Below are 26,537 nucleotides of genomic sequence, written 5' to 3'. Positions count from 1 at the left end.
GGAATTATGTGTCAAGTCTTCTGGGCAAACACAGGGAAAAAAAGATCAATTCTAAGCAATCAATTTTGCCTCGCTAAATCGTGTGCATTTTTTTTCCTTCTTCATCCTGTGTGGGTTTTGCAATCAGGAGGCTTTGATGTACTTTATTCCATACATTGTTATTACAAAAAGCAGAAACGGAGCAAGAATGAACGTGTTTTTATTTAAAACGTTTTATTTAGGTACATTTAGAAATAATCTATTCCCTTTCTAATCTCTGTATTCTTTGGCAATTCATTCAGTTTAGTGTTTTGCTATGCGTTGTTTGTCATTGAAAGGGTTAAGGAAGACTATGATATATTGTTACGTTTTGTAAGTAGTTTAATTTTTTTGTCTGTTTACGCAGCCGTCCAAACTGCTGTTCCCCCGGCCCCCTTTTAATATGCGCATCAATACAATCCACACAATGATAAGTAATTAGCTAAATTGCTGATCGATCCGTTCTCCTGCGATCGATCGGTGAAGACTCGGCTCGGGGGTTCACTAAATGTCAGTGCAGCAAAAGAGGACCAAAGATGCAAAGTTCTGTGGGGGAAGATCATGTGACCAGGCAGTCACTAGATACAATTGGTGCACTGCTAGAGAGAGGGCAGGGCTCACAAAGGGGTGTGCCAGAGTCTGTTTCAGAAGAGGAAGGGGATGTGACTTTGTAAATGGTTACTATAGAAACAAAAAATGTTGTATAATACATATGTATGCTTTATAATACATAAAAAATGTAATTCAGAGTTGTTTAAAAAAAAAAAGTTGCATAATGTTGTTTATAAAAAAATAAAAATGTTACAAGCATTTTCTCATAGTACAGAACTGATTTATTAAAAAAAGCAACAACAAAAAAAACACGTACTGTAGGATATTGCTTGGTTTGCAGCTTTAAGTGGAGCCACTTCCTTAATGAATAGGTTATTGCATATGTACTATTTTCAGGTACATGTATTTTCTATGCAGATGCTGACTTCATGAGTGCCGTGGTAGAGGATGTCCGTGATCCTCTACGCCTGCGCGGTGCGGTCGCGGGATGGCCTTCCTCTCTCGGCCTCTACAGACTTCCATCAGCACAATCAAGTCTTGGAGTGCAAGAGAAAACTCAAGGCTCTGTCTCTAACCCTTTCACAATGCCCGGCGAGAGGCACAGCCCAAGGTCGCGACCTCTGCATACAGTAAGCCAGGGTTACGTCTCATTTTCACAAGACGTCCAGGTCCCACCAGCCACGTGGCTACGTTCTGAGCTGTCGAGCGGAAGGGGAGAAAGGTGCAGGTGGGGTCCAGGCAAAGTGGACTTGAGCTCTGCATTCCCGGACCCAGGCTCCCATTTGAGTAGCCCTGCAGTCAGTAGTCTCGGGGTCCCTGCAGTCAGTAGTCTCGGGGTCCCTGCAGTCAGTAGTCTCGGGGTCCCTGCAGTCAGTAGTCTCGGGGTCCCTGCAGTCAGTAGTCTCGGGGTCCCTGCAGTCAGTAGTCTCGGGGTCCCTGCAGTCAGTAGTCTCGGGGTCCCTGCAGGCAATTGGGCTCTAAAGCTCATGCTTTGTTCATGGAGCGGCAATAGTAGTTTGTAAGCAGTACAAATCCTGAAGGTGTGGAGGGGGGGGGGGGGGAGAGGCAGGGGGAGGGGGGGAGATTACTGATGTCGAAGCATTTTTAATAGATTTGGATTTGTATCACAAGTTGTCTGCACACACCCGATGCCCTTTCTTCCATCTAACACGGGTGCGCAAACTGGGGGTGAGATATTTCTGGGGGGGTGGGGGGAGGTGCGGGTGGTTGCAAAGGCCCCGCGCTCTTCCCCAAGGCATTCAAATTTAAATGCCGGCGAATCGCGCGGGGCCTCAGCAACCTCAACTTACCGAGAGGGACGTCACATGACCCTGCGCGTCATTTGATGCCGCACTAAGCGAAGGGGGGCACAAGGCAGGGGGCGCAGGAGCAAAAGTTTGCGCACCCCTGATCTAACACATCCTCTGTGATCAATACACCGTACGTGTGCTCTTGTGTCCCTGTGACTTTCCCTTGACTGTATGCTCTTTGCCACTCCTTTCTCCCAATGTTTTCTATTACATGATACCCTTCTCCCCATATTGTGCACCATTTCCCTGTATTAGGCCTGGTGTACGGTACTATGGGGTCTATGTATCAAGCAAGGGCGACCTGCGGTGCAGGGCCTAACCCAGTGGCGATGAAGGGAGCCCACCCAGTTGGTGATTGCGGAAGTTGGGTCTAACGTCTGTTCGGACCACCTGGGAGGGCTCGCTGCTCCGCCACCAGGTAAGGCCCCGCGCCACACGTAGGGCACAGCTTGGCAGTGTCGAGAGAGGGGGCTTCTAGAAATGCTGTTCCAGGTGGTAAACCAAGTCCTGGAACGCTGTTCCAGCGCATGGAGGACGGGCCCCTAAGCGTGGTGGGCCCTATTGTAAAAGAAAACACTATTAATTTCCAATTAAAATCTATAGTATTTGTTTAGTTGGATACACGTGGTTCATTTTATTGTGCCGCTTTGCTTTGGTGCACAGACTCCTGTACCTTCACAAGAGCCGTGTAGCTGCTCCGCTGTACAACACATTTTGCGCTCCAGAATAAACTTTCCAAATCATGTATCGCCGGCACACGCTAACATGGGGAACGTGACGTCTCATGTAGTCGATTCTGGGCCTCAAACAGATCTCAACAATATAGCCCTCACCTATACTAGTTGTAAACATAATAACGTTGTTATGACTTGTTATGCGTTATAACACAGGATAGTCACATAGGGAAACAAAGGAAGACAGGGATATATATATATATATATATATATATATATATATATATATATATATATATATATATATATATATATATATATATATATATATATATATATACACACACTTATACTGTGTGTATCTATATATCTCTATCTACCACAGTACTCCCACGGGAAAGAACCGGTTAGCAAATCTCTTCAGTATCCGTCATTGTTTGTGCTATGAAGGCTGGTGGCGAGATCCTTGCCCTTTAGAAGTCTGGCTTCAGTGTGTTTTTTTTCCCTCTCTTCCCGCAGCTTTTCCTCGGCAGGAGATGTCACCTTCCTGGCTATCTGCACGGACAGCGTCCCCTCCGCCGTGGCTTTCTCCTTCCTGGAGGAGCTGCAGTGGGAGTTCTCTGTGTCCTGCAGCAGCACCAGTGTAGCTCTGGCTTCCAGACCGTACGCCTTCCTTGGCTTTGGTAAGTACTGCAAGTCCTTCCAGCAGGGTCCCCCCTGTAGAAAAAAAACCGGGACGTACCTAGACCAGCAGCCCTCCTCCGGCAGCCTCCCGGTGTCGTGTGACGTCATGACGGCAAGGCGATGCTGCAGGAGGTGGCCTGCTGCGGAGAAGGTAAGCGCGCTCGCCCACACACCTCTGTGCCAGTCCGGGATCTCCCTCCTCCCGTCGGCGCCGGAATCTGACCAGAGGGGGAAGCTGGAGGACGGACCCACCGCGCTCCCTTCTCCAGCTCCCCCTTCCGGTCAGGTAAAAGTTGGATCCCGGCGCCAACAGGAGGGAGAGGAGGGAGCGCGGGGGGCAAGGCGGGCCGCCTTACTCGCCTCGCCCTAAGGCCGAGCTCGTGGTTGTGGCGCGCGCGCGCGCTACTGTGGCACACACTCTTGCAGCCCCCGCGATGTGTGCGCAAGGCCGCAGGATATTGAGGCGGTGAACGGGGGGGTGGCGGAATGCGTCACGTAGCTGCTCCGCCCTCATTGGCTGAACCAGCTCTCGTGACGCTGACGGTCACGCGACTGCAGCCCGAAATCTCAATCTGAGTTGTGGCCGCATAATGTAGCTGGGGACGCCGCGCGCAGCGCCGCGGGCGCTTAAGGCACTACCATTGGCAATCAGGTAAGAGTCCCGGAACTGCGCGCGGACGCAAGCAACGCCGCCACCGGGAGCTCGGCCTAAGCCTGGCCCTGGTCCCACCGCCTCTGCAGACTATTGAAGAAAGGCATTTGTGCCGCGGCTGCACCTCCAGCTAATCGCCCACTGATTTTGATGCTGCACAGAAGCTCGTCTGTTCTTTAGAGAGGCAACCAAGCGATGCCTTAAACATGAAAAAATAATTATATATTTTTATTATTTTATTTATTTTTTTAAGCAGGGGGTCTCCGGCGCTGAACCCCGTTAATACTTACCCCCGCAGTACCCCCAGATACTTACCTCCGCAGGGGGGCCGGTAGCAGCACCGCTTAGCTCGGGATCTCCTGCTGGCGGCTTCACCGCGCCCACGTCCCGCAGGCCAATACATTTATAAGGAGTGTTTGTAGGCGCTGTGAGAAAGGCCTCCCTTGTAATTTTGAGGCTTTCAAGCCTAAAAAAAAGTTTCAGCTTATTTTTTTTATTATCATGAAATAAATGTTAGACGTTCAAAAAAAAAACCCCAGTGTTATGTGGTTGAGTGCTTTTCATTCAGATGAGACGGTAATAGAAATTGTACGACTGCCACATAGGATTTTGACATTTCTGGCTGAAGTTCCTATTCAAATATGCTTTACAGCCGTCTTCATCTTGCCCGTGGGAAGATTAAAGCGCCATTTCATTGAACCGGGTCGAAATCGTGCTGAACAAGGTGAAGATGGCTTACAGGAGGGTGACCACCAACAAGAGCAGAGAGCGACCCCTGGTGGGCATCTAGAGTAACGTTCACAGCCTAACCACCAACACTCAGGGCCTTATTCATCATGCTGGAAACCAGCGGTGGCCAACTCCAGTCCTGAAAGGCCTCCAACAGGACAGGTTTTTAGGATATCTCTGCTTCAGCACAGGTGGCACAATCAATCCCTGCTTCAGCACAGGAGGCTCAGTCAGAGACTGAGCCTCTGAGCCACCTGTGCTGAAGCTGGATTATCCTGAAAACCTGACCTGTTGGTGGCCTTTGAGTTAGCCACACCTGGCTGCCAGCATTATGAATAAGGCCCCGATGGTGGTGGTTAGGCTGTGTACATTACTCTAGATGCCCACCAGGTGGCGCTGTCTGCTCTTCCTGAATCCAGAACCCTAGGTGGAATTTCTGAAAAGATGTCACATTTGATGGCTTCAAGTTCCAGTAACAAGATAAGGGTCAAACAGTATGCTGTGTCTCATATTATTTATTTACTACCAGGCCCATATGTGCTGGTGTCCTGGAAAACTGTGTGAAAAATGCATATCAGCGCTGTCGTGATTCGCTGTTTAAAATGTCCATTGAAATGTCTTCAATTTTCAGTCTAGAATTCTTGGTCCTCACTGGTAGAGTTTGATGAACGGGACATTGAACGGTCTCGATTTGGTATCCCTGATCTATAATAAAAGCATGTAATTACTGATGGATCTGTAGGATCCAGTAATGAGAACGTCATAGGAATCTGACAGTGCCAAACATTGGAAGCAGGCCAGGAGTGACTATACCCACAGGGTAAACGTCTAATGCATGTCTTTATAGTACGTGATCGGGTTTTATCTGAACCAGTTCCCACATAGCACAATCCTTCTCTTAGCTCTCGGAACTCTCCACATGATCAAATGCACGGCCCATATTTTCGAATCGGTCCTTCTGCAATAAGACTCTTTCCGGCATTGGAAGAAGCCTTGAAGCCCATTGGCTGCAAGGTGGCGTCCAGCGCCGAAAGGTGCCGTATGGCAGAAGGACTGATTTAGTAAATATGGCCTTCAATCCTTTAGCTAGAAGTGAAAGTGTTAATGTTAGCCTGGGCAGTTTGGGGGAAACAAAATGGCTGCTGCATTGCTCTCAAACCAGTGGACACCTGAAGAACAGGTTGGTGAGTTCTGGAAAGCGTCTTGCGTACAACCACATCCATGAAGATCCCTCGTGTTTGTCTACCAAGTGATCCCAGCTTGTTACAATATTTCTCGTCTCTTTCTGCGGCAGACCGTGTTATCCAGAGAGTGAAGCACAACTTTAACTTTGCCCGCGGCCCTCCGGTCCACCTCGATCCCTCTCCTCCTCCGGTCATCGTGAGGCTGGAGGATGTAGAGGACGTGAATGTCATCGTGAACGGGTACTCCACCTTACCCATGCAGTCAGGTAAGGATACTGAAAAGCCAACTTCATACTTGGCATGCGGCATGAAAGGATACTCTACGCCAGGGGTGGGGAACTCAAGGGCCAGGTCAGGTTTTAAGGCTATCCCTGCTTCAGCACAGGTGGCTCAATCTGTCTTCGACTGAGCCACTGATTGAGCCACCTGTGCTGAAGCAGGGATATCCTTAACCTGACCTGCGGGTGGCCCTTGAGGACTGGAGTTTCCCACCCCGGTTCTACGCTCATAAGGTCACTGTTCTCTGTGCAAAAAGAGGGTTCTTCATACACCAGTCTTCTGAGGGACGCTGAGCCGGAGTCTTGCAGTACAGATTGCGCAGCGAGACCGTTTCATCGCATCCATGGCCACACTCCAAGTTAACCATGTAATAATGATTACACTGGCAATCTTCGAGCGCGAGTCATTACGCTCCATATGCTTCGGGAAAATAACGGGACATAACCTGAAACAGGTTAACGTCTCGAGGTAATGAGCAAGAGCGGAGGAGACCAATTTAGGAGACGGCCCATTTGAATGTCCGGGAAAGGGGGCTCTGTTTACTGATGGAGTGGCAGGTATGGGGTAAAACGCAATACTTTATTCAAGTATAATTAAAAAAATACGGGAGATTAACTAAAAAAAAAAAACACAAAAGGATATGATACAGTGAGTTCAAACCAAGTCATGTTCAGTCCTGGGAAGAAAAATTGATCCATAAAAGGGGGTAGCAAAGTGGATCGAAAACCAAACGAAGTACTCGCTGGCAATGCGGATAGAAGTTCTCCGATGCAGTGACACAGGGGTTAACAGTGGGGCTAGGAACAATGTGTGGTGCTCATAGGGAGTAGGTGTAACTGCAGTAATGCGCTCTCTGTTACTGACGTGCAGACCCTACGATGATGGTGAAAGCAGGTAGAGTCTACAGAGTGTGAAGAGGCAGATAGAAGGGGTCCCTACGGAGAATCGATGTTCCTAGTACTAGATAAGACCTTCATTCTTAAATCGTTTTAAATAGTCCCTGACCGACGTCACCCAGCCGGTCTCTTTAGTCCTGGGGGGTCTGATCGGCGGCTGCCGCTCCCCGTTTGCAATGATTTTATTACGGGGAGAGCGCCGCTGCCCGTGCCACATCTGACTTTCAGGTCTCTACTACACTGATCTAGGGACTATATTTAAACGATTTAAGAATTATTTATTTCCTGGCGTTAACCTTACTGGCGCTTAGCAGTTATTGGATCAGTATAATTTAGGCTATAGTAAGCTATTTCAGGTAGTTTTCAGGGCTATCATCGGGTGGGGGTGGAGCCAGTGTCCGGGGCTTAGCAGAGGAAGGGCTCCCTTTCTCTCACTGTATGGATTTGGAGAGGCTTAGCCGCTCCTGTCCCCTGCCCCCCTTGCTCGAGTCCTGGGCCCCAGGAAACATGGCGGTGGGCCTTGTTTAATTTACGTGATGACACCATGCATTTTACGGGAGTAAATCCTGGTCACGTTATTTGCCTTGGTCAATACAGTTATGATGAACTTGGGTCAACATCACGTTAACGGAGCTTAGTGAATCCAGCCCCAACTCTTTTATTCTTGGGTTCACAACAGAGCAAATGGGTCTACAAAACCAAGCCTGGATCATTATCCCACTGATGAGTCAGCAGGTACACAATACCATCAGCCAATCACAGCTCTGTGCAGGGGACGTCAGTGATGGCAACATAATGGCAGACCTGTAGAGTTTCCCAGTGAGGCTCACTAATTTGGAGTCGGTCTCGCTCATTTCTAGCATCAGTTGTCTTGTACACTTCAATGGAGTCACGTTTTGAATTAGGAAATGGGACTTGTCATGGTCCAGAACCACCAAATCTCACGGATTGGGGGATTTAGAGTTTCATATCTATGTACAGTAAATAAAAATACCACTTGTGAGCACATTCACACGTCTCCGACAGCTCTGCACCCCGCTCCTTCCCCATTATCTCCTCGCATACAGTGCTTCCACTGCAGCCCGGGATTCTGGGTAATGACGTGCAAATGAGCACACAGTGTCTATCAGCTTTGTACTGTATAAAACTCTTTGAGCTTTGATGAATGGGACACTGGTTAATTTCACATCGCTTTCATATAATAGCATGTAATTAGCAATGGTTCTGAAAGCTCCTTAGATGAGAATAACACACACTTACTATGGCAGGACCAGGCATAGGGAAACTAGGAGGGGGCATTAGGTGAATATGCCCCCACGGCTTGAGGGGTCACTCAAGGTTGCTGCCCAATCGCAGCTGGAAGCATGTCTCAGCTGAAAAATATGGTGGTGTTGATTAGCATTGCCTTCACAATTCATGTATCTGAATTGTTTGTCCGGTTTGCAGTAGTACGAGTCGGCATGCGCATGTGTGTCTGTTTTTATACCGTTATAAACCGCCGTCATTGTGATTCTATTTGCTTGGAGCTGGGACTTCCATGTTTCTTGCCGACGGAGACTGCGATAGGTAACTAGATTGCGTGGTTAACAAAGTACGATGTTACTCTGCGATACAAGCATTATCTCTTTAATTTCAGCGAATCACAGTGCTGGGGATCACCTCCTTGCTCAGGGATAACCCGTATATTAAAGCAGCAATCCAGCCAAAATGACTAACCCTGCTCCGGACTCGAACCTTGTTGTTTTCCGCTTTTGGGGACGTCCATCTCCCGGGTTCTCGAGATGCTGATCGTTGTTGGGGCTTTTAAATGGCCGTCCAATAGGAAGCGGCACCGGATGTCGTTTCCGGTTTCCTATTGGCTTGCGGGACCCGTGGTGTTCATTTAGTGTCCCCCGGGTGGAGCAGACACACGGGTAACTACACTGGTACAATCTCGGGCACCAGAGGGGGTCGTCGGAGATGAAAATAACAGGGTTCTGCTCCGGGACGACAGTCCGGTTACAAGTGTGGCAAAAATAAATAAATGATTCTTACACCGCTCAGCTGCCACGTGTCAGGAAAGGCTTTAGACCAGGAGTGGCCAACTTCAGTCCTCAAGTTCCACCAACAGGTTAGGTTTTAAGGATATCACTGCTTCAGCACAGGTGGCTCAATCAGTCCCTGCTTTAGCACAGCTCTTCAGCTCTTCGACTGAGCCTCTGATTGAGCCAGTTGTGCTTAAGCATGGGTTTCCTTAAAACCTGACCTGCTGGTGGCCCTTGAGGCTGGTCACCACTGGTATATAGTAAAGATAATATCAATCAGCGCCTACCTTAGTATATTACTGTTAGTGCTTCACTACAGCAGCAAAGCATTTAACAGAAGCAGCCCCCCTGCAGATAAACACAGATCAAAGGATACACATCGATTTCAATTACTCCTGTTCTGGTAGGCTCACGCTGTGCAAGAAATGCTGCAGGCTGTGACATATACCCGCTCATCTGCAGGTTAAGGCGCATATTTACTAAGCGGTGCTGTTCCATGAGGTACCTCGAGGGAATGGGTGGCAAGGTGTCCTTTTGGAGTAGCGCCATAAGGGCCTCGATGTCTACGTTTGCTCGGGATCTACAGCTGCAACTGCCGGTTATAGACGGCTTGCCTTGGGAATTCTGCGCTTAAACCCATCCCACGCTGCGAGGTTCCTGCAGCCAGACTACTGGCCCATCGCATTAACACAGTCCCTGCATTTGAATGGGACTCGCGCGGTGTGAATCCTACCGGGCTGCGAGTCCCATTCAAACGCAGTGACCCCCGCAGTGTTAATCCGATGGACCATTGCAGCCTCTCACGAGTTACTGCAAGATGGTCACAGATTTTCCTTGGCAAGCAGTCTACGACCGGCAGTTGCGTGTGTACTATTATCTTGATCTGCTATGCTTTCTGGGAATAAGGTTGCCTTGGCTAGGATGGTAAAATCCTGAGGAAATATGCCATAAAAAGTTGCATTTTATTTACTTTGTCATTACAATAAAGTTATTTAAAAAAATTATTATTATTGTTGTATAGCGCTGATAGTGTACACAGCGCTGCACAAATATATTTTTTTTGAGCCTTTGCCTCGACATAGTTAACAATCAATATTTGGTGCCTGAGGCAAAGGGAAATTAAGTGACTTACAGTATCAAAGGTTATAAGTAGAGCTGACGCAAACACCTGAACCGGGCCAACTTCTCCCCACTAAGTTACTCTTTGAGCCAGTTCTAATTGTTACACAGAGAGTCTTGAAATCTGTATAAATATCCCTGTTTTCATTATATCACAAAATCTTCCCGCGTAGTAAAGCAATCGCTTGTGAAAAATGACGGCAATAACAATCGTGCGTAGACTTTGAGAAACCCAGGCACAGTCATGCTAGGCTTGTGACATTGGCTTTGATCAATAGCCAACAGCCCGCCAGTCTCTCTATACTCGCCATGTTTCACCTCAGAACTTGGTCTATAAGCAATATGACTGCCTATGGTGCCCTGACAAGCACAAGCTGAGCCACCATTTTGTCCTTTTGTGAGGTGCTTGCAAGGCAATGGGATTTTCAGCTGTTCTGGAAGCTGAGCGCAGATGTGATGGGAGAGCAGGAAGCATTCCATGGTCACGTGATCAGTGATGACCTCACTGATGACCTCATTCTGCAGCCACAGTGTCAGAATGTCCAGTGATGACAAGTGCTTAAGACAATCGGGCCCAGAACCACAAAGCTCCGTTATTCACTTAACGAGACAACTTAAGTTAATGCTTCGTTCGAGGCTAACGGGTATCGTCAAAGGTCTGTAAAGCGGTATTAAGTGCTGTTTTCAGCGTTGCTGTAAGGAATGTTACGGCAAATGATATGCTAAAGAGGCGTTCCCTGTACCGATGCCTATCCACAGAGCTCTGCTCTAGTTAACGCACCTAAAGGTGGTGTTGGCTCCGTCCAGACACAGAAATGTGGGTTTTGCTGGCGAGGTGCGAGCGCTTGGACGGAGCTACTGTACTGCCACCTTTACAGTAGGTAAAGCCGCTGTAACGCCAGTTATCCGTGATAACATGCCGGTCTGCCTATTATTATAATGAGATGGCTAACGGCCGTTCTTTTTGCATAGAATTAATTCGCTTAGTGGATTTCCGTTAACCTCAGAGAACAGAACGCCTGATTCTCATTTTGATAACATGATGTTATGAGCCCCGGCTTCACAGAGCTTTGATGATCTGGCCCTCAAAGGTATAAATTAATTTGGATTAAAAAGATAAGCTTGTATCCATTTTTCTTAGAGTATCAGGACTACACAAACCATTCAGTCTGGTTTCCTACTCCAGTGACTTGCAGTCCCCTCAGGCAGCAAAGAGACTTAAGTCTTGCTTGTTGTACATTTTGACGCCCTACTTGGTACCTACCTGGGTACTGTGAGTGTGAGTGCATGTTGCATGCCAGGGAGTGCAGAGTGACCGGAATGCAATTTTCATGAGAGACTTTCTTTTAATTGTATGAAGCCCCTAATTACAGAATGACACCGGTAACCGCCCTGGGGATCCTGTCTCTAACGCTTAACATCATGTGCGGCGCTCTGAGCCTCATCCGTGGCGTCCACCTGGCAGAACATTCATTTCAGGTAACCCGTCCTCGCCTCGCTTGGGTCTGTGGGGTAAAAGTTCTGCATGATTCTGCTTGGAACACCGTTTGGGTCAATGGTTCTTACTTAACCCAATTGTTTCACCATTTATATGATCACGTTTATCATTAATGAAGAATGTTCCTAATAAACGGTTTAGAAACTGGAATGAATGAATAACTTAAACCCTGTACTGCCAGCGGGCCTGGTCTGCTATGTCTTGCAGACCCCACTGGCATTGAAGGGGCTATTATTAGTACATTTTGGCCCAGATTCACAAGTGTGCTAAAGCTTAGCACCCCTTAGTGGATCTGGGCCTTTGCAAATATAATTGTACATTCCTGTTTCATTTATTGTTGATGTCAAATCGTTCATTGATAATGCCCTAAAATCACATGATAAGATGTATGCTAGGGTGACCAGATTTGTCCCGGTTTTTGCTGTACGCATGCGCACGAGCAGCCGGGAAAGGACTATCGCGCATGCGGGGTCAGCAAGCGCTTTTTGCGCATGCGCAGTCGGCGCTCGCCGGGGGTGGATCCTAAAACCTGTTTTTTTGGGCTCTGAACCGGACTGTTCCGGCTCAACCGGGACGTCAGGTCACCCTAACTAGATGTAAATCAATAAGACAAGCGCAAAATTCTCCTGATTTTTTTTTTTTTAGTAAAAATGTATGTATAAAAATGCACATTATAAAAAAGATGATTGTAGGAGCTTGGTAACTTTGTATCATTGGTGGTTTATACCTGCACGTTTACTATTGTATATGCCTTTTTTAGATGTGCATTTTTATTTTACTTTTTTACTAAAATACATTTTCATGAGAATTTTGCGCTTGTCTATCTATATCTATCCCTTGATGTCCGGAGCCATCTGTTCTGACTAGCTGCAAATGCATTTGTCTTGCAATTCTCCTATTCACTTTTCCAATAATAGTTGGCTCTTTTATTCACACTTTACAGCAGGCCTGGCCTCTCTGTGCGGCCCGCGATGACTCCGGCCGGTCGCCAGTTAACTAAATAAATAATAAAAAGTTTTAAAAAATGGCGGCGATTCATCCCCCCCCCCTCGTGTGTGTGTGTGTGTGTGTGTGTGTGAAAGGGGCTGGTGTGGTGGGTGAGAAAAACGGGCTGGTGGGGGGGTTGGCTGCTGACGTGAGGTGCAGGGGGGGGAGAGTGTCATATTGAGGGGAGGGGGAAAGAGTGTCATATTGAGGGGAGGGGGAAAGAGTGTCATATTGAGGGGAGGGGGAAAGAGTGTCATATTGAGGGGAGGGGGGAAAGAGTGTCATATTGAGGGGAGGGGGAAAGAGTCATATTGAGGGGAGGGGGAGAGTGTCATATTGAGGGGAGGGGGAGAGTGTCATATTGAGGGGAGGGGGAGAGTGTCATATTGAGGGGAGGGAGAGAGAGTGTCATATTGAGGGGAGGGGGAGAGTGTCATATTGAGGGGAGAGAGACATGGGAAGGATGCTGACTTGGGGGGGAGGGGGCTGCTGACGTGGAATGGGCTGGGGGGATGTGGAGGGGGTATTGTGTGTTTGATGTGGAGGGGGGTATTGTGTGGGTGAGGGGGAGAGATGGGGGAATGAGAGATAGATGGGGAGTATCGTAAAGGTTGATAGTGAGGGGTTCTGGGGGAGATATGAGGATGATGATGATGAGAGGTGCTGAAGGAGAGATGATGATGATGATTCAACCCGTGCGGCCCAAATTTTTTTCCCTTGGAGCAGTTCGATCCTTCTCACTTTACGAGTTGGGCAGGCCTGGTTTACAGGGTTTTCCAATTATAACAGTAGTTGTTTTAAATATAGATTTTACAAGTAATATAGAGCGCACCCTTTGTTTCGCAAATTCACCCTAAGTAGTGCACGACTCTTCATCTGATTAAGCAAATTAAAATATCACCTGTGAGCACACTCGCATGTCTCAGACAGGTCTGCGACCCGGCTTTTCTCCATTATCTGTTGGCATACAGTGCTTCCACTGCAGCCAGGGATTCTGGGAAATGACATGCAAATGAGCACAGTGTGTCACCTTTTACATGTCCATTTTAACATGGATCCCTATAAGCTTATGCCTGCCGTATTACACAGCTTTTCAGCATAGCCTGGGTTAAAAAAGTGCAGAGCCAGTAACCCTACTCACAGACAGCAGTTTCATCTGGTTAAAAATCACTGATGTAGTAGTTTTGCACATTTTTTTAATCATATTTAAAACCACACCAGTTTTAGGCCCTAGACGTAGCCTTAAGGTATTTAATGGAAAAAATCCTATTTTATTATTAGTATTATTATTATTATTACTATTATTATCACCTTATATTTATAGGGTGTTAACATTCTCTGTGGTGCATTATGAGGGTGCAGAAATACATAAAACCAACAATACAATCTAGAACCATATAATACAACACACTATCACAACCTGGCGCAAAAGGTGACACAGTGCGACTTTACAAAACCGGCTCAGCCTTTGTGACAACCCGATTGAGTTAAATGTTTATTAAATGACTGACAAAATAAGGGAAAAAAACACTCCATATTTTGTAAAACTCAATTGATTTCCTGCTTTACAGAATAAGTATTTGTTGGGAGCTGTTGCTAAAAAAATAAATAAAACACATATCAATTCCAGCGTATTATTTATGTGCTAATTGTGCCCTAAATGAACCAGTTAAATAATTCATCCTTTCCGTGCAGGAGGGTCATGCCACCTCCTCGGCCCCCAACCCTTCAGCACTTCCCCCATATCCGGGGCGATCACGTGATCCGGCTTCTGGTTGGGCCGGATGTGACTGGGAGGAGTTGGGGGGGAGAGGGGAGGGGGGGGCCCTCCCCTTCACCCTCCCCTTCACCCTCCCCTTCACCCTCCCCTTCAGTGTAGTACGTTGGAGCGCAGATTGCGTACAGCCCCTAAAAACAAAAAACAAAACAAGGGGCAATGAGATACGGTAAACGCCGTAAAGACCCCTGGGGTTGGCACTTTTTGGGACTTGCACCGTACGTCATTCGGGCTCTGAAGGAGTTAATGAGCAGGCCCGTTGAATGATCACAGAACTTGTGCCCAACTTCCGGGATTCGCTGGCCGGGCCGGGGACACTTGTCCATGCTCTCCACCCAATCGGCGGCCCTGTGTAATGAGTATTGACAAGTTCTACTACTTGACAGCCACCGTACCTTCTTGTTTCGGCATTGTCCCTCATTCCCTTTAGAGTGGGAGCTCTCGCTAGCTGGGCCCTCGTTATGGCTTTATACAGTATCTGTTTGCACTCGTTTGTCCTTATTTGTATGTAACTCTGTTTTATGTCATTATCAAATCTCTGCGCTGCGCTGCGGAATATGTTGGTGCTTTACCAATAAATAATAATAATACTTATATTGGTCCTAGGGAGAGTTGTATCTTCATTTGCAACAATCCGTTGCTCCATTAGCATGAGAGCTGATCTTCGCTGTTGCGGCACATGATCTTTCAAAGTCTCAGATGTCCACCTCTGTAGGAGAGACTCGTAAGGTTTGTGTGTATAAAGACGCCTGAGGCTTGACAACCTGCAGGTTAACTCTAATTAGTGCCATATATTAGTGTGCAATACTAGTGCTCTGTGCTTAGTGTGTAGTACTAGTGCTCTTCATCAGGTGCCCAAGACAAGACAAAACATTTTAACCTTGGAAACACTTTGAGGTAGAGCTTATCTGCAGGTCCGGCACTACCAATGTTGTTCTGTCTTTTGTATTTCTTCCACTGCATAGAGAAAAAGAGGAAACAAAACAATAATATAGCCAACTATGGGCCTCATGCAGAGAGCAGCGCTATGAACAAACTCGCCATTTTCCGACGAAAATCTCGCAAAAAACAGGCGAAAATGGCGAGTTTGGAAAAAAGCGCCATTTTTTTTTTCCGTTTTGAAAATCTCGCCGCGCGGCTGGCGAGAACCTACATCTCGCCAGTTTTAAAACTTTTTTCCTCTCCACCAAGCAGCTGGCGTTCCGCGGCCGGTGGAGGGGAAAAAAAACCAAAACGATTTTTTCCCCACTAGTTTCAACAGCGCTCATAGCGCTCATAGCGCTGTTTGAAACTCTCCATATGCAGAAAGGCAGTTTTATGCCCTTTCTGCATATGGAGATAAAAACTCTCCAAAAAAGCTAAAATTTTTCCCCCTCTCCAATTCTAAATAGCGCTGCTCTCTGCATGAGGCCCTATATTGGAATATGGATTCCTTTTTCTTAATGTCTTGAACAATTTTGTCAAGCAGTGCAGTGAAAATCTGTGGTGACATGGTGTCTCCCTGCCGCACTCCCTGGCTAATCCTTATCTTGCTTGTATCTTCATGGTTATCTGATCTAATGGTTGATGTGGCATTCTCGTAGATTTTCTTTGCAATATCAATCTACGCTTCTTCAACATTTTGTCTTTTTAATGCATCTAGGACCTGCCGAGGTGTAGACCAAATCAAATGCTTTTTTTTTAGTAATTTCCGATTCCTAAGCCGAAGGGTGGATCATACTAATTAATTCAGGAAATCCTTTCTTGTACGACTTGGATGGTTTCCGGTGTGTTCCCTGCGACATCCTGCTTGTTCTCTAGTCTGGGCAAAGTGCTGGGTCGCTGCAGCCGATTTAGTGAGTATCTTAGTAAATATCTTGTAAGTGATTGGAAGTAGAATGATCGGTTTGTAGTTCTTGAGGACTTCACTGTCTCCTTTCTTGTGGATGATGATAACTATGGCGTTGTTCCACTGTTCTGGAAATTTCCTGTTCTTCGTGCAGCATGTAAAGAGGTTTGAAAGGCTTGTTTCCACTTCTTGAGAGAGTTCCGTTTTAGTTGCCGTGTTCTTCCTGGATATTCAAAGATGGCCGCCGGGGTCATCCAATAGAAAACTTTCAGTGGCTTCCTATTGACCTGCGAATTTAAAGCGGATTCGGTGTCCATGTTGATTTTTCTGTGTGGGAGAGGAAACAGGCCGCAAGAAAGGGAAGTATCTCGAGGACCAAGAGCTTAAAATAGCGCGGTTCATCTCTGGAGGATCCCCCGCACTTTGAATTTTATATATAAACTAGCTGAGAGACCCGGCGTTGCCCGGGATGTAATGTTCCCGTTCCCCTCTCTCTCCTCCCCCCTCTCTCTGTTTGTCCCCCATTCACATCAATCCAGTCCCCCCCCTCCCTCCCTCCCTCCTTTACAGCTTCATGTAGCGTGTGTGCGTCAGTCACTGTGTGTTTGCGCGCGCGTCAGTGAGTCTGAAGCAGAAACACAAACACACACAGACTGACTGACGCACACACAGTCAGTGTGTGCCTCAGTCAGTGTGTGCGTGCGTGTGTGCGTCAGTCAGGGTTTGTGTGCGCGTCAATCAGTGTGTGCGTGCGTGCGGCAGTCAGTCAGTGTGTGTGCGCGTGCGGCAGTCAGTGTGTGTGTGTGGGGGTGTGTGCGCGTGCGGCAGTCAGTGTGCGCGCGTCAGTCGGTGTGTGTCAGTCGGTATGTGTGTGTCAGTCGGTGTGTGTGTGTCAGTCGGTGTGTGTGTCAGTCGGTGTGTGTGTCAGTCGGTGTGTGTGTCAGTCGGTGTGTGTGTCAGTCGGTGTGTGTGTCAGTCAGTGTGTGTGTCAGTCAGTGTGTGTGTCAGTCAGTGTGTGTGTCAGTCAGTGTGTGTGTCAGTCAGTGTGTGTGTCAGTCAGTGTGTGTGTCAGTCAGTGTGTGTGTCAGTCAGTGTGTGTGTGTGTGTGTGTGTGCGCGCGTCAGTTAGTGTGTGTGTGTGAGCCAGTGTGTTTGTGCGAGTCAGTGTCAGTGTGTCAGTCAGTGTGTGTGTCAGTCAGTGTGTGTGTGTCATCAGTGTGTGTGCGCGCGTCAGTTAGTGTGCGTGTGTGTGTGCGTCAGTCAGCGTGTGTGTGTGTCAGTAAGTTGTGTGTGGGAGGTGATGTGAGTGGAGCGCCGGGGAGGGGAGCACCAGGGAGGGGAGTCAGGGGAGGGGAGGCGTCAAAGGCAGGGAGGGGAGGCGTCAAAGGCAGGGGGGGGGCGTCAAAGGCAGGGGGGGGGCGTCAAAGGCAGGGGGGGCGTCAAAGGAAGGGGGGGGTGTCAAAGGCAGGGGGGGGGGCGTCAAAGGCAGGGGGGGGCGTCAAAGGCAGGGGGGGGGGGCGTCAAAGGCAGGGGGGGGCGTCAAAGGCAGGGGGGGGGGCGTCAAAGGCAGGGGGGGGGCGTCAAAGGCAGGGGGGGGGGCGTCAAAGGGAGGGGGGGGCCTCAAAGGGAGGGGCGTCAAAGGGAGGGGGGGCGTCAAAGGGAGGGGGGGGCGTCAAAGGGAGGGGGGGGGCGTCAAAGGGAGGGGGGGGCGTCAAAGGGAGGGGGGGGGCGTCAAAGGGAGGGGGGGGGCGTCAAAGGGAGGGGGGGGGGCGTCAAAGGGAGGGGGGGGGGCGTCAAAGGGAGGGGGGGGGCGTCAAAGGGAGGGGGGGGGCGTCAAAGGGAGGGGGGGGCGTCAAAGGGTGGGGGGGGCGTCAAAGGGTGGGGGGGGGCGTCAAAGGGAGGGGAGGGTGGCGTCAAAGGGAGAGGGGAGGGTGGCGTCAAAGGCAGGGCGTCAAAGGCAGGGGGGGCGTCAAAGGCAGGGGGGGGCGTCAAAGGCAGGGGGGGGGCGTCAAAGGCAGGGGAGGGGCGTCAAAGGCAGGGGGGGGGCGTCAAAGGCAGGGGGGGGGCGTCAAAGGCAGGGGGGGCGTCAAAGGCAGGGGGGGCGTCAAAGGCAGGGGGGGCGTCAAAGGCAGGGGGGGTGTGTGTCAGTTGGTGCGTGTGTGTCAGTCGGTGTGTGTGTCAGTCGGTGTGTGTGTCAGTCGGTGTGTGTGTCAGTCGGTGTGTGTGTCAGTCGGTGTGTGTGTCAGTCGGTGTGTGTGTCAGTCGGTGTGTGTGTCAGTCAGTGTGTGTGTCAGTCAGTGTGTGTGTCAGTCAGTGTGTGTGTGTCATCAGTGTGTGTGCGCGCGTCAGTTAGTGTGCGTGTGTGTGTGCGTCAGTCAGCGTGTGTGTGTGTCAGTAAGTTGTGTGTCAGTCAGTGTGTGGGAGGTGATGTGAGTGGAGCGCCGGGGAGGGGAGCACCAGGGAGGGGAGTCAGGGGAGGGGAGGCGTCAAAGGCAGGGAGGGGAGGCGTCAAAGGCAGGGGGGGGGCGTCAAAGGCAGGGGGGGGGGCGTCAAAGGCAGGGGGGGGCGTCAAAGGCAGGGGGGGCGTCAAAGGAAGGGGGGGGGGGTGTCAAAGGCAGGGGGGGGGTGTCAAAGGCAGGGGGGGGGGCGTCAAAGGCAGGGGGGGGGGGCGTCAAAGGCAGGGGGGGGGCGTCAAAGGCAGGGGGGGGGCGTCAAAGGCAGGGGGGGGGCGTCAAAGGCAGGGGGGGGGGCGTCAAAGGGAGGGGGGGGGCCTCAAAGGGAGGGGCGTCAAAGGGAGGGGGGGCGTCAAAGGGAGGGGGGGGGCGTCAAAGGGAGGGGGGGGCGTCAAAGGGAGGGGGGGGGGGGGCGTCAAAGGGAGGGGGGGGGGGCGTCAAAGGGAGGGGGGGGGGCGTCAAAGGGAGGGGGGGGCGTCAAAGGGAGGGGGGGGCGTCAAAGGGAGGGGGGGGGCGTCAAAGGGTGGGGGGGGCGTCAAAGGGTGGGGGGGGGGCGTCAAAGGGAGGGGAGGGTGGCGTCAAAGGGAGAGGGGAGGGTGGCGTCAAAGGCAGGGCGTCAAAGGCAGGGGGGGCGTCAAAGGCAGGGGGGGGCGTCAAAGGCAGGGGGGGGGCGTCAAAGGCAGGGGGGGGGCGTCAAAGGCAGGGGGGTGGGGGCGTCAAAGGCAGGGGGGGCGTCAAAGGCATGGGGGGGGCGTCAAAGGCAAGGGGGGGGGCGTCAAAGGCAGGGGGGGGGGGCGTCAAAGGCAGGGGGGGGGGCGTCAAAGGCAGGGGGGGGCGTCAAAGGCAGGGGGGGCGTCAAAGGCAGGGGGGGCGTCAAAGGCAGGGGGGGCGTCAAAGGCAGGGGGGGGCGTGGACAGGAAGGGGGGGCAGTGGACAGGAGAGGGGGGGGGAGGTGGACAGGAGAGGGGGGGGAGGTGGACAGGAGAGGGGGGGGGCGGTGGACAGGAGAGGGGGGGGCAGTGGACAGGACGGGGGGGCAGTGGACAGGAGAGGGAGGGGCAGTGGACAGGAGAGGGGGGGGCAGTGGACAGGAGAGGGGGGGGCAGTGGACAGGACGGGGGGGGGCAGTGGACAGGAGGGGGGGGGCAGTGGACAGGAGGGGGGGGGCAGTGGACAGGAGGGGGGGGGCAGTGGACAGGAGGGGGGGGGCAGTGGACAGGAGGGGGGGGGGCAGTGGACAGGAGGGGGGGGGCAGTGGACAGGAGGGGGGGGGCAGTGGACAGGAGGGGGGGGGGCAGTGGACAGGAGGGGGGGGGCAGTGGACAGGAGGGGGGGGGCAGTGGACAGGAGGGGGGGGGCAGTGGACAGGAGGGGGGGGGCAGTGGACAGGAGGGGGGGGGCAGTGGACAGGAGGGGGGGGGCAGTGGACAGGAGGGGGGGGCAGTGGACAGGAGGGGGGGGCAGTGGACAGGAGGGGGGGGGCAGTGGACAGGAGGGGGGGGGCAGTGGACAGGAGGGGGGGGGCAGTGGACAGGAGGGGGGGGCAGTGGACAGGAGGGGGGGCAGTGGACAGGAGGGGGGGGCAGTGGGACAGTGACACACACACACACACACACACACACACACACACACACACACACACACACACACACACACACACACACGTCTCAGTTGATGCGCCCTTTCTCAGTTCCGTCAAAGGCAGGGGGGGCGTCAAAGGCAGGGGGGGGGTGTGTCAGTTGGTGCGTGTGTGTCAGTCGGTGTGTGTGTCAGTCGGTGTGTGTGTCAGTCGGTGTGTGTGTCAGTCGGTGTGTGTGTCAGTCGGTGTGTGTGTCAGTCAGTGTGTGTGTCAGTCAGTGTGTGTGTCAGTCAGTGTGTGTGTCAGTCAGTGTGTGTGTCAGTCAGTCAGTGTGTGTGTCAGTCAGTGTGTGTGTCAGTCAGTGTGTGTGTCAGTCAGTGTGTGTGTCAGTCAGTGTGTGTGTCAGTCAGTTTGTGTGTGTGTGTGTGTGTGTGCGTGTGCGCGCGTCAGTTAGTGTGTGTGTGAGCCAGTGTGTGTGTGCGAGTCCAGTGTCAGTGTGTCAGTCAGTGTGTGTGTCAGTCAGTGTGTGTGTCATCAGTGTGTGTGCGCGCGTCAGTTAGTGTGCGTGTGTGTGTGCGTCAGTCAGCGTGTGTGTGTGTCAGTAAGTTGTGTGTCAGTCAGTGTGTGGGAGGTGATGTGAGTGGAGCGCCGGGGAGGGGAGCACCAGGGAGGGGAGTCAGGGGAGGGGAGGCGTCAAAGGCAGGGAGGGGAGGCGTCAAAGGCAGGGGGGGGGCGTCAAAGGCAGGGGGGGGGGGGTCAAAGGCAGGGGGGGGGCGTCAAAGGCAGGGGGGGCGTCAAAGGAAGGGGGGGGGGGTGTCAAAGGCAGGGGGGGGGCGTCAAAGGCAGGGGGGGGCGTCAAAGGCAGGGGGGGGGGCGTCAAAGGCAGGGGGGGGGGGCGTCAAAGGCAGGGGGGGGGGCGTCAAAGGGAGGGGGGGGGCGTCAAAGGGAGGGGGGGGGCGTCAAAGGGAGGGGGGGGGGGCGTCAAAGGGAGGGGGGGGCGTCAAAGGGAGGGGGGGGCGTGAAAGGGTGGGGGGGGCGTCAAAGGGTGGGGGGGGGCGTCAAAGGGTGGGGGGGGGCGTCAAAGGGAGGGGAGGGTGGCGTCAAAGGGAGAGGGGAGGGTGGCGTCAAAGGCAGGGCGTCAAAGGCAGGGGGGGGCGTCAAAGGCAGGGGGGGGGCGTCAAAGGCAGGGGGGGGGCGTCAAAGGCAGGGGGGGGCGTCAAAGGCAGGGGGGTGGGGGCGTCAAAGGCAGGGGGGGCGGTCAAAGGCATGGGGGGGGGCGTCAAAGGCAAGGGGGGGGGCGTCAAAGGCAGGGGGGGGGGGCGTCAAAGGCAGGGGGGGGGCGTCAAAGGCAGGGGGGGGCGTCAAAGGCAGGGGGGGGGGCATCAAAGGCAGGGGGGGGCGTCAAAGGCAGGGGGGGCGTCAAAGGCAGGGGGGGGGCGTGGACAGGAAGGGGGGGCAGTGGACAGGAGAGGGGGGGGGAGGTGGACAGGAGAGGGGGGGGAGTGGAGGTGGGGGACAGGAGAGGGGGGGCAGTGGACAGGAGAGGGGGGGGCAGTGGACAGGACGGGGGGGCAGTGGACAGGAGAGGGGGGGGCAGTGGACAGGAGAGGGGGGGGCAGTGGACAGGAGAGGGGGGGGGCAGTGGACAGGACGGGGGGGGCAGTGGACAGGAGGGGGGGGGCAGTGGACAGGGAGGGGGGGGGCAGTGGACAGGAGGGGGGGGGCAGTGGACAGGAGGGGGGGGGGCAGTGGACAGGAGGGGGGGGGCAGTGGACAGGAGGGGGGGGGCAGTGGACAGGAGGGGGGGGGCAGTGGACAGGAGGGGGGGGGGGCAGTGGACAGGAGGGGGGGGGCAGTGGACAGGAGGGGGGGCAGTGGACAGGAGGGGGGGGGCAGTGGACAGGAGGGGGGGGCAGTGGACAGGAGGGGGGGCAGTGGACAGGAGGGGGGGCAGTGGACAGGAGGGGGGGGCAGTGGACAGGAGGGGGGGGGCAGTGGACAGTGACACACACACACACACACACACACACACACACACACACACACGTCTCAGTTGATGCGCCCTTTCTCAGTTCCGTTTGGGCGCCGGAGGTGGGGGAGCGACACCTACCTGTACTTCCGGGCGCCGCCATCGTCTGACTCGGCGCCGCGAGGGAGGAAGGGGAGCCGCCATCTTACGCGCCGCGTGGCAGCTGCCTGTTCCCCCGCCGGGGGTAGGGGAGAGGTGATTTGGAGCGGGGGAGAGGTGATTTGGAGCGGGGAGGGGGGAGAGGTGATTTGGAGGGGGGAGAGGTGATGCCGCTGGGGAGGGGGAGAGGTGATGCCGCTGGGGAGGGGGAGAGGTGATTTGGAGCGGGGAGGGGGGAGAGGTGATTTGGAGCGGGGAGGGGGGAGAGGTGATGCCGCTGGGGAGGGGGAGAGGTGATTTGGAGCGGGGAGGGGGGAGAGGTGATGCCGCTGGAGAGGGGGAGAGGTGATTTGGAGCGGGGAGGGGGGGAGAGGTGATTTGGAGCGGGGAGGGGGGAGAGGTGATGCCGCTGGGGGAGGGGGAGAGGTGATGCCGCTGGGGAGGGGGAGAGGTGATGCCGCTGGGGAGGGGGAGAGTTTAGTTTGAGCGCCGCTGGGGAGGGGGAGAGGTGATGCCGCTGGGGAGGGGGAGAGGTGATTTGGAGCGGGGAGGGGGGAGAGGTGATTTGGAGCGGGGAGGGGGAGAGGTGATGCCGCTGGGGAGGGGGAGAGGTGATTTGGAGCGGGGAGGGGGAGAGGTGATGCCGCTGGGGAGGGGGAGAGGTGATTTGGAGCGGGGAGGGGGGAGAGGTGATTTGGAGCGGGGAGGGGGAGAGGTGATTTGGAGCGGGGAGAGGTGATTTGGAGCGGGGAGGGGGAGAGGTGTGTGTGTGTGTGTGTGTGTGTGTTTTTTTTTTTTTTTTTTTTGACCTTTGGCCCGTCACTCCGCCTCAGGCCAATGAGAGGTGTGGGGGGCGGGCCAAGGGGGTGGTGTGTGTGTGTGTGAGGCCAATGAGAGGTGTGCGGGGGCGGGCGGGCCAAGGGACCAATGAGATTGCCCCTAGGGACACCGGACATCCAGGCAGGCAGGCATGCATGCATGCAGGCAGGCATACAGTGCTTTCACTAATATAGTATAAGATAAAAAATAATAGGGGGGATTGCTGCTTTTAAACAGTGAAGGTGTTTTTCAGATTGAAGGCACAATATTCTACATCAAAGGAATAATTTAATCTAAGCATAAATTGAATTTAAAGGAAAGTTTTAAATTCAATATATTCTTAACTGCATTTTTTTTTTTTCAATTTAAAACATTTTTGATTTAAATATCTTTTTCAACAAGCATAAAATAAGCCTGGAAACTTTGCACTTCCAATGTGTAAATACAGTGAGTTTCTCCCCCCACACCCCTGGACGAGTACACGGCTCAATTCTGCCTGAAAACTTTAACAATTCATTGTATGTGAAAGAAAACACGGAGAAGAAACTTGTGATGTTTTTGAAATCTACATTATCTACCACTGTTAAATATATGAATTGGTTAAATGAAGAGCTCTCTCTTGTTGGAATATTGAACCCCTTTGCTTTGTGTATTTTCCCCCAGAATCCTTAGCTCTTTCAGCTGTCTACTGTACCGTATGTATCAAGGCAAAAGTCTAGCCATTCCGGGGCAATATGATTTTGTTTTCTTTTATAAATATGATGCAATATATTTGCCCTATAATTGTTCCACATTTCCCTTCATATTAAGCACCTGAAAACTGATGGACAGTCCCAGCTGTTGGGCAACAATATTGTAGCACAAAAAAAATGAATAATTCGCAATAACAAAGTAAAGTTTGTGGGTGAAACCATATTACTAAGTCACAGGAGAATTATATATGTATGACGGCTTATATTTTGCTTTCTTTTACAAGGAGGGCTATGGAAATGCAGGAAAAGTAACGGCATTTCTCACCGCCTTTTCTGCAAACATATTACAGGTAATTTAATTTTGGTTTTCCTCTTTTTCTTTAGCTTTACACTTTACTGCTGTTTCCATTACATTCTCTTGCAGTTATTTTCTAAATCACTGATTTTGGTTTTGCAGTGATTACCTGAACTGACACCAAACCGCCTCTTTAATGCAGCAGTATTTCCCTCCCCCTTTAATATGTGCATCAATACAATCCACACATGATGTAATTAGCTCAGTTGCCGATTGATCGGCGGAGATTGGGCTCGGGGGTTCACTAAATGTCTGTCAGTGCAGCAGAAGAGGACCAAAGATGCAAAGTTCTGTGGGGAAGATCATGTGACCAGGCATTTACTAGATACAATTGGTGCACTGCTAGAGAGAGGGCAGGGCTCAAAAAGGGGTGTGCCAGCGCCTGTTTCAGAAGAGGAAGATGTAACTTAGTTGTTTAAAAAAAAAATGCTACAAGTATTTTTTCATAGTACAGAACTGATTTTATTAAAAACAAAAAACACACATGTAGGATATTACTTGGTCTGCAGCTTTAAGTCAGCTGGTGGGTTCAATCTATTTCTTTTACCCCCTGTTCTGATACTTCCTACACGGACAACTGAGCAAGTTAATGGAACGCTGTGTATATATTCGCATTGTCTCCTAATTTCTCAAGAGCTGCTCCCCACTGCACAGGACCAGCGTGTTAAGGGTTAACATTTGCTTGCACTTTGTGGAAAGTCAACCCCACCCACTGGAATGTTAATGAGCCAAGAGGACACACAGAACTGTTTGTTCACAGCTTCAATGAATCTCAACCTCCCCAGTGTACATCTGCGTTGCCCCAAAGGTGGACAGCCTTTGGCGCAGCTAAAGGGTGTGAGCCGCTCGCTGATGTTCGGCGATGTTAAAGCTGCTCTATTTCAATCCGAAACTCACAAGCCTTTTATCCCCTGTACCCAATTTTCCACCTCTATCTGTCCATGAAATGTCTGTCAATTGACTGTATAACCTCTGGTCTTTTAATGCAACCATGTATTGATATAACTCTGTGCCCGGGACATACCTGAAAACGAGAGGTAACTCTCAATGTATTACTTCCTGGTAAACATTTTATAAATACAAATAAATAATCTATTTGTCTTTTGATAAACTTACCTGAATCATTGGCGGCCGCCACGGTCTTTCAGCAGATATATAATGTCAGAGCCGCTGCTCAGGAGTATTAAAAACCAGAATACACTTAAGATTATGGTTAGAAAACACAGTACTTGGACGGTAAAATATAGAGCTGGGGTGGCCAAACTCCTCAGGTGCCACCACCAGGTCAGGGTTTCAGGATATCCCTGCTTCAGCACAGGTGGCTCAATCCTTCTCAGACACCTGTGCTGAATCAGGGACTGATTGAGCCACCTGTGCTGAAGCAGGGATATCCTGAAAACCTCAGCAGTTGATGGCCCTTGAGGACTGGAGTTGGCCACCTCTGATTATAGACCATGTAGAAGACAGGCGAGTGCTGGTGCCATCTATGCACAGAAGCACTTTACCCAAAACTACGACGGTAGGAGAACTTCATTCTTGTCTTGCAATGTCTCGTCTAATGCTATCGTTATTTTGGAGGAGGTCATAACAATCACCCATATAATGTGCCGTGTCCTGCATACTACGTGGCCTGGTGTGGCTAACCCTGTGTCTTTATTTCCAGTGTTACCTGCACCTGTTTTACTGTTCGGCGAGGAAGCGGAAGACCTGTGGCCTGCTGTTTTTAATTTGCGTGTGCCACGTTTATTTATACGGACTGCGGAACCTGTGGCAGATTGCCTTCCACGTTTTGGTGGCGTTGCTATCTGCGCAGCAAACGCTGATCAGGAAGCCCCTTGAGAAACACTGCGACATTGGAGTTTGAAAAAGAATCTCTGGCCGAACCGTCTAAAGTCATTTGTACATATCAATGTCCCGTACATGTTTTAGTTGTTTTTTTTTAAACCGGGGGAGGGGATGTTGGGGGGGGGGGGGTGGTGGGGTGATGTATAAAGTGTTGAGATTGTATCGTAAAACACAGTCTTGGTACGCCACTGTATAAATCCAGTTTGTATATGTTCTGCGGTGTGTGCGTCAACTTGTTTTCCTTATAATATATTTAACAAAAAAAATTCTGGCACAGGGTGGAGTTAGCACAAGTGTCGGTAACTCCAGTTCTCAAGGGCCAACAACACGTCAGGTTTTCAGGATATCCCTGCTTCAGCACAGGTTGCTCAGAGTCTCAGTCTTATTCTCGTTTTCTTATCACTTATCTCGTATTCTATTCACTTCGACAGCCTCTTATTGGGCCACCTGTGCTGA

The 26,537-nt window shown here is 51.5% G+C and overlaps 1 protein-coding gene across 3 annotated transcripts in view; it reads left to right on the top strand.

Moving 5' to 3' along the window:
* SEC22C (SEC22 homolog C, vesicle trafficking protein) overlaps window positions 1–26,180 on the top strand; it is a 34,259-nt gene extending 8,079 nt beyond the window's left edge. For 2 of the 3 annotated variants that reach the window (XM_075587988.1, XM_075587987.1), the window contains exons 3-8: window positions 988–1,199; window positions 3,074–3,237; window positions 5,914–6,069; window positions 11,482–11,600; window positions 24,166–24,231; window positions 25,900–26,180. In XM_075587988.1, coding sequence (XP_075444103.1) covers window positions 1,018–1,199; window positions 3,074–3,237; window positions 5,914–6,069; window positions 11,482–11,600; window positions 24,166–24,231; window positions 25,900–26,100 — 888 coding nt within the window. In that variant the 5' untranslated portion in view covers window positions 988–1,017 and the 3' untranslated portion in view covers window positions 26,101–26,180. The remainder of the gene's footprint in view (window positions 1–987; window positions 1,200–3,073; window positions 3,238–5,913; window positions 6,070–11,481; window positions 11,601–24,165; window positions 24,232–25,899) is intronic. The other variant, XM_075587989.1, reaches the window with a different exon arrangement.
* The last annotated feature ends 357 nt before the right edge of the window (window positions 26,181–26,537 follow it).

This window comes from Ascaphus truei, chromosome 2, assembly GCF_040206685.1.
Source record: "Ascaphus truei isolate aAscTru1 chromosome 2, aAscTru1.hap1, whole genome shotgun sequence".
NCBI lineage: Eukaryota > Metazoa > Chordata > Amphibia > Anura > Ascaphidae > Ascaphus > Ascaphus truei.
This window is presented reverse-complemented; position numbering and strand designations above follow the sequence as displayed.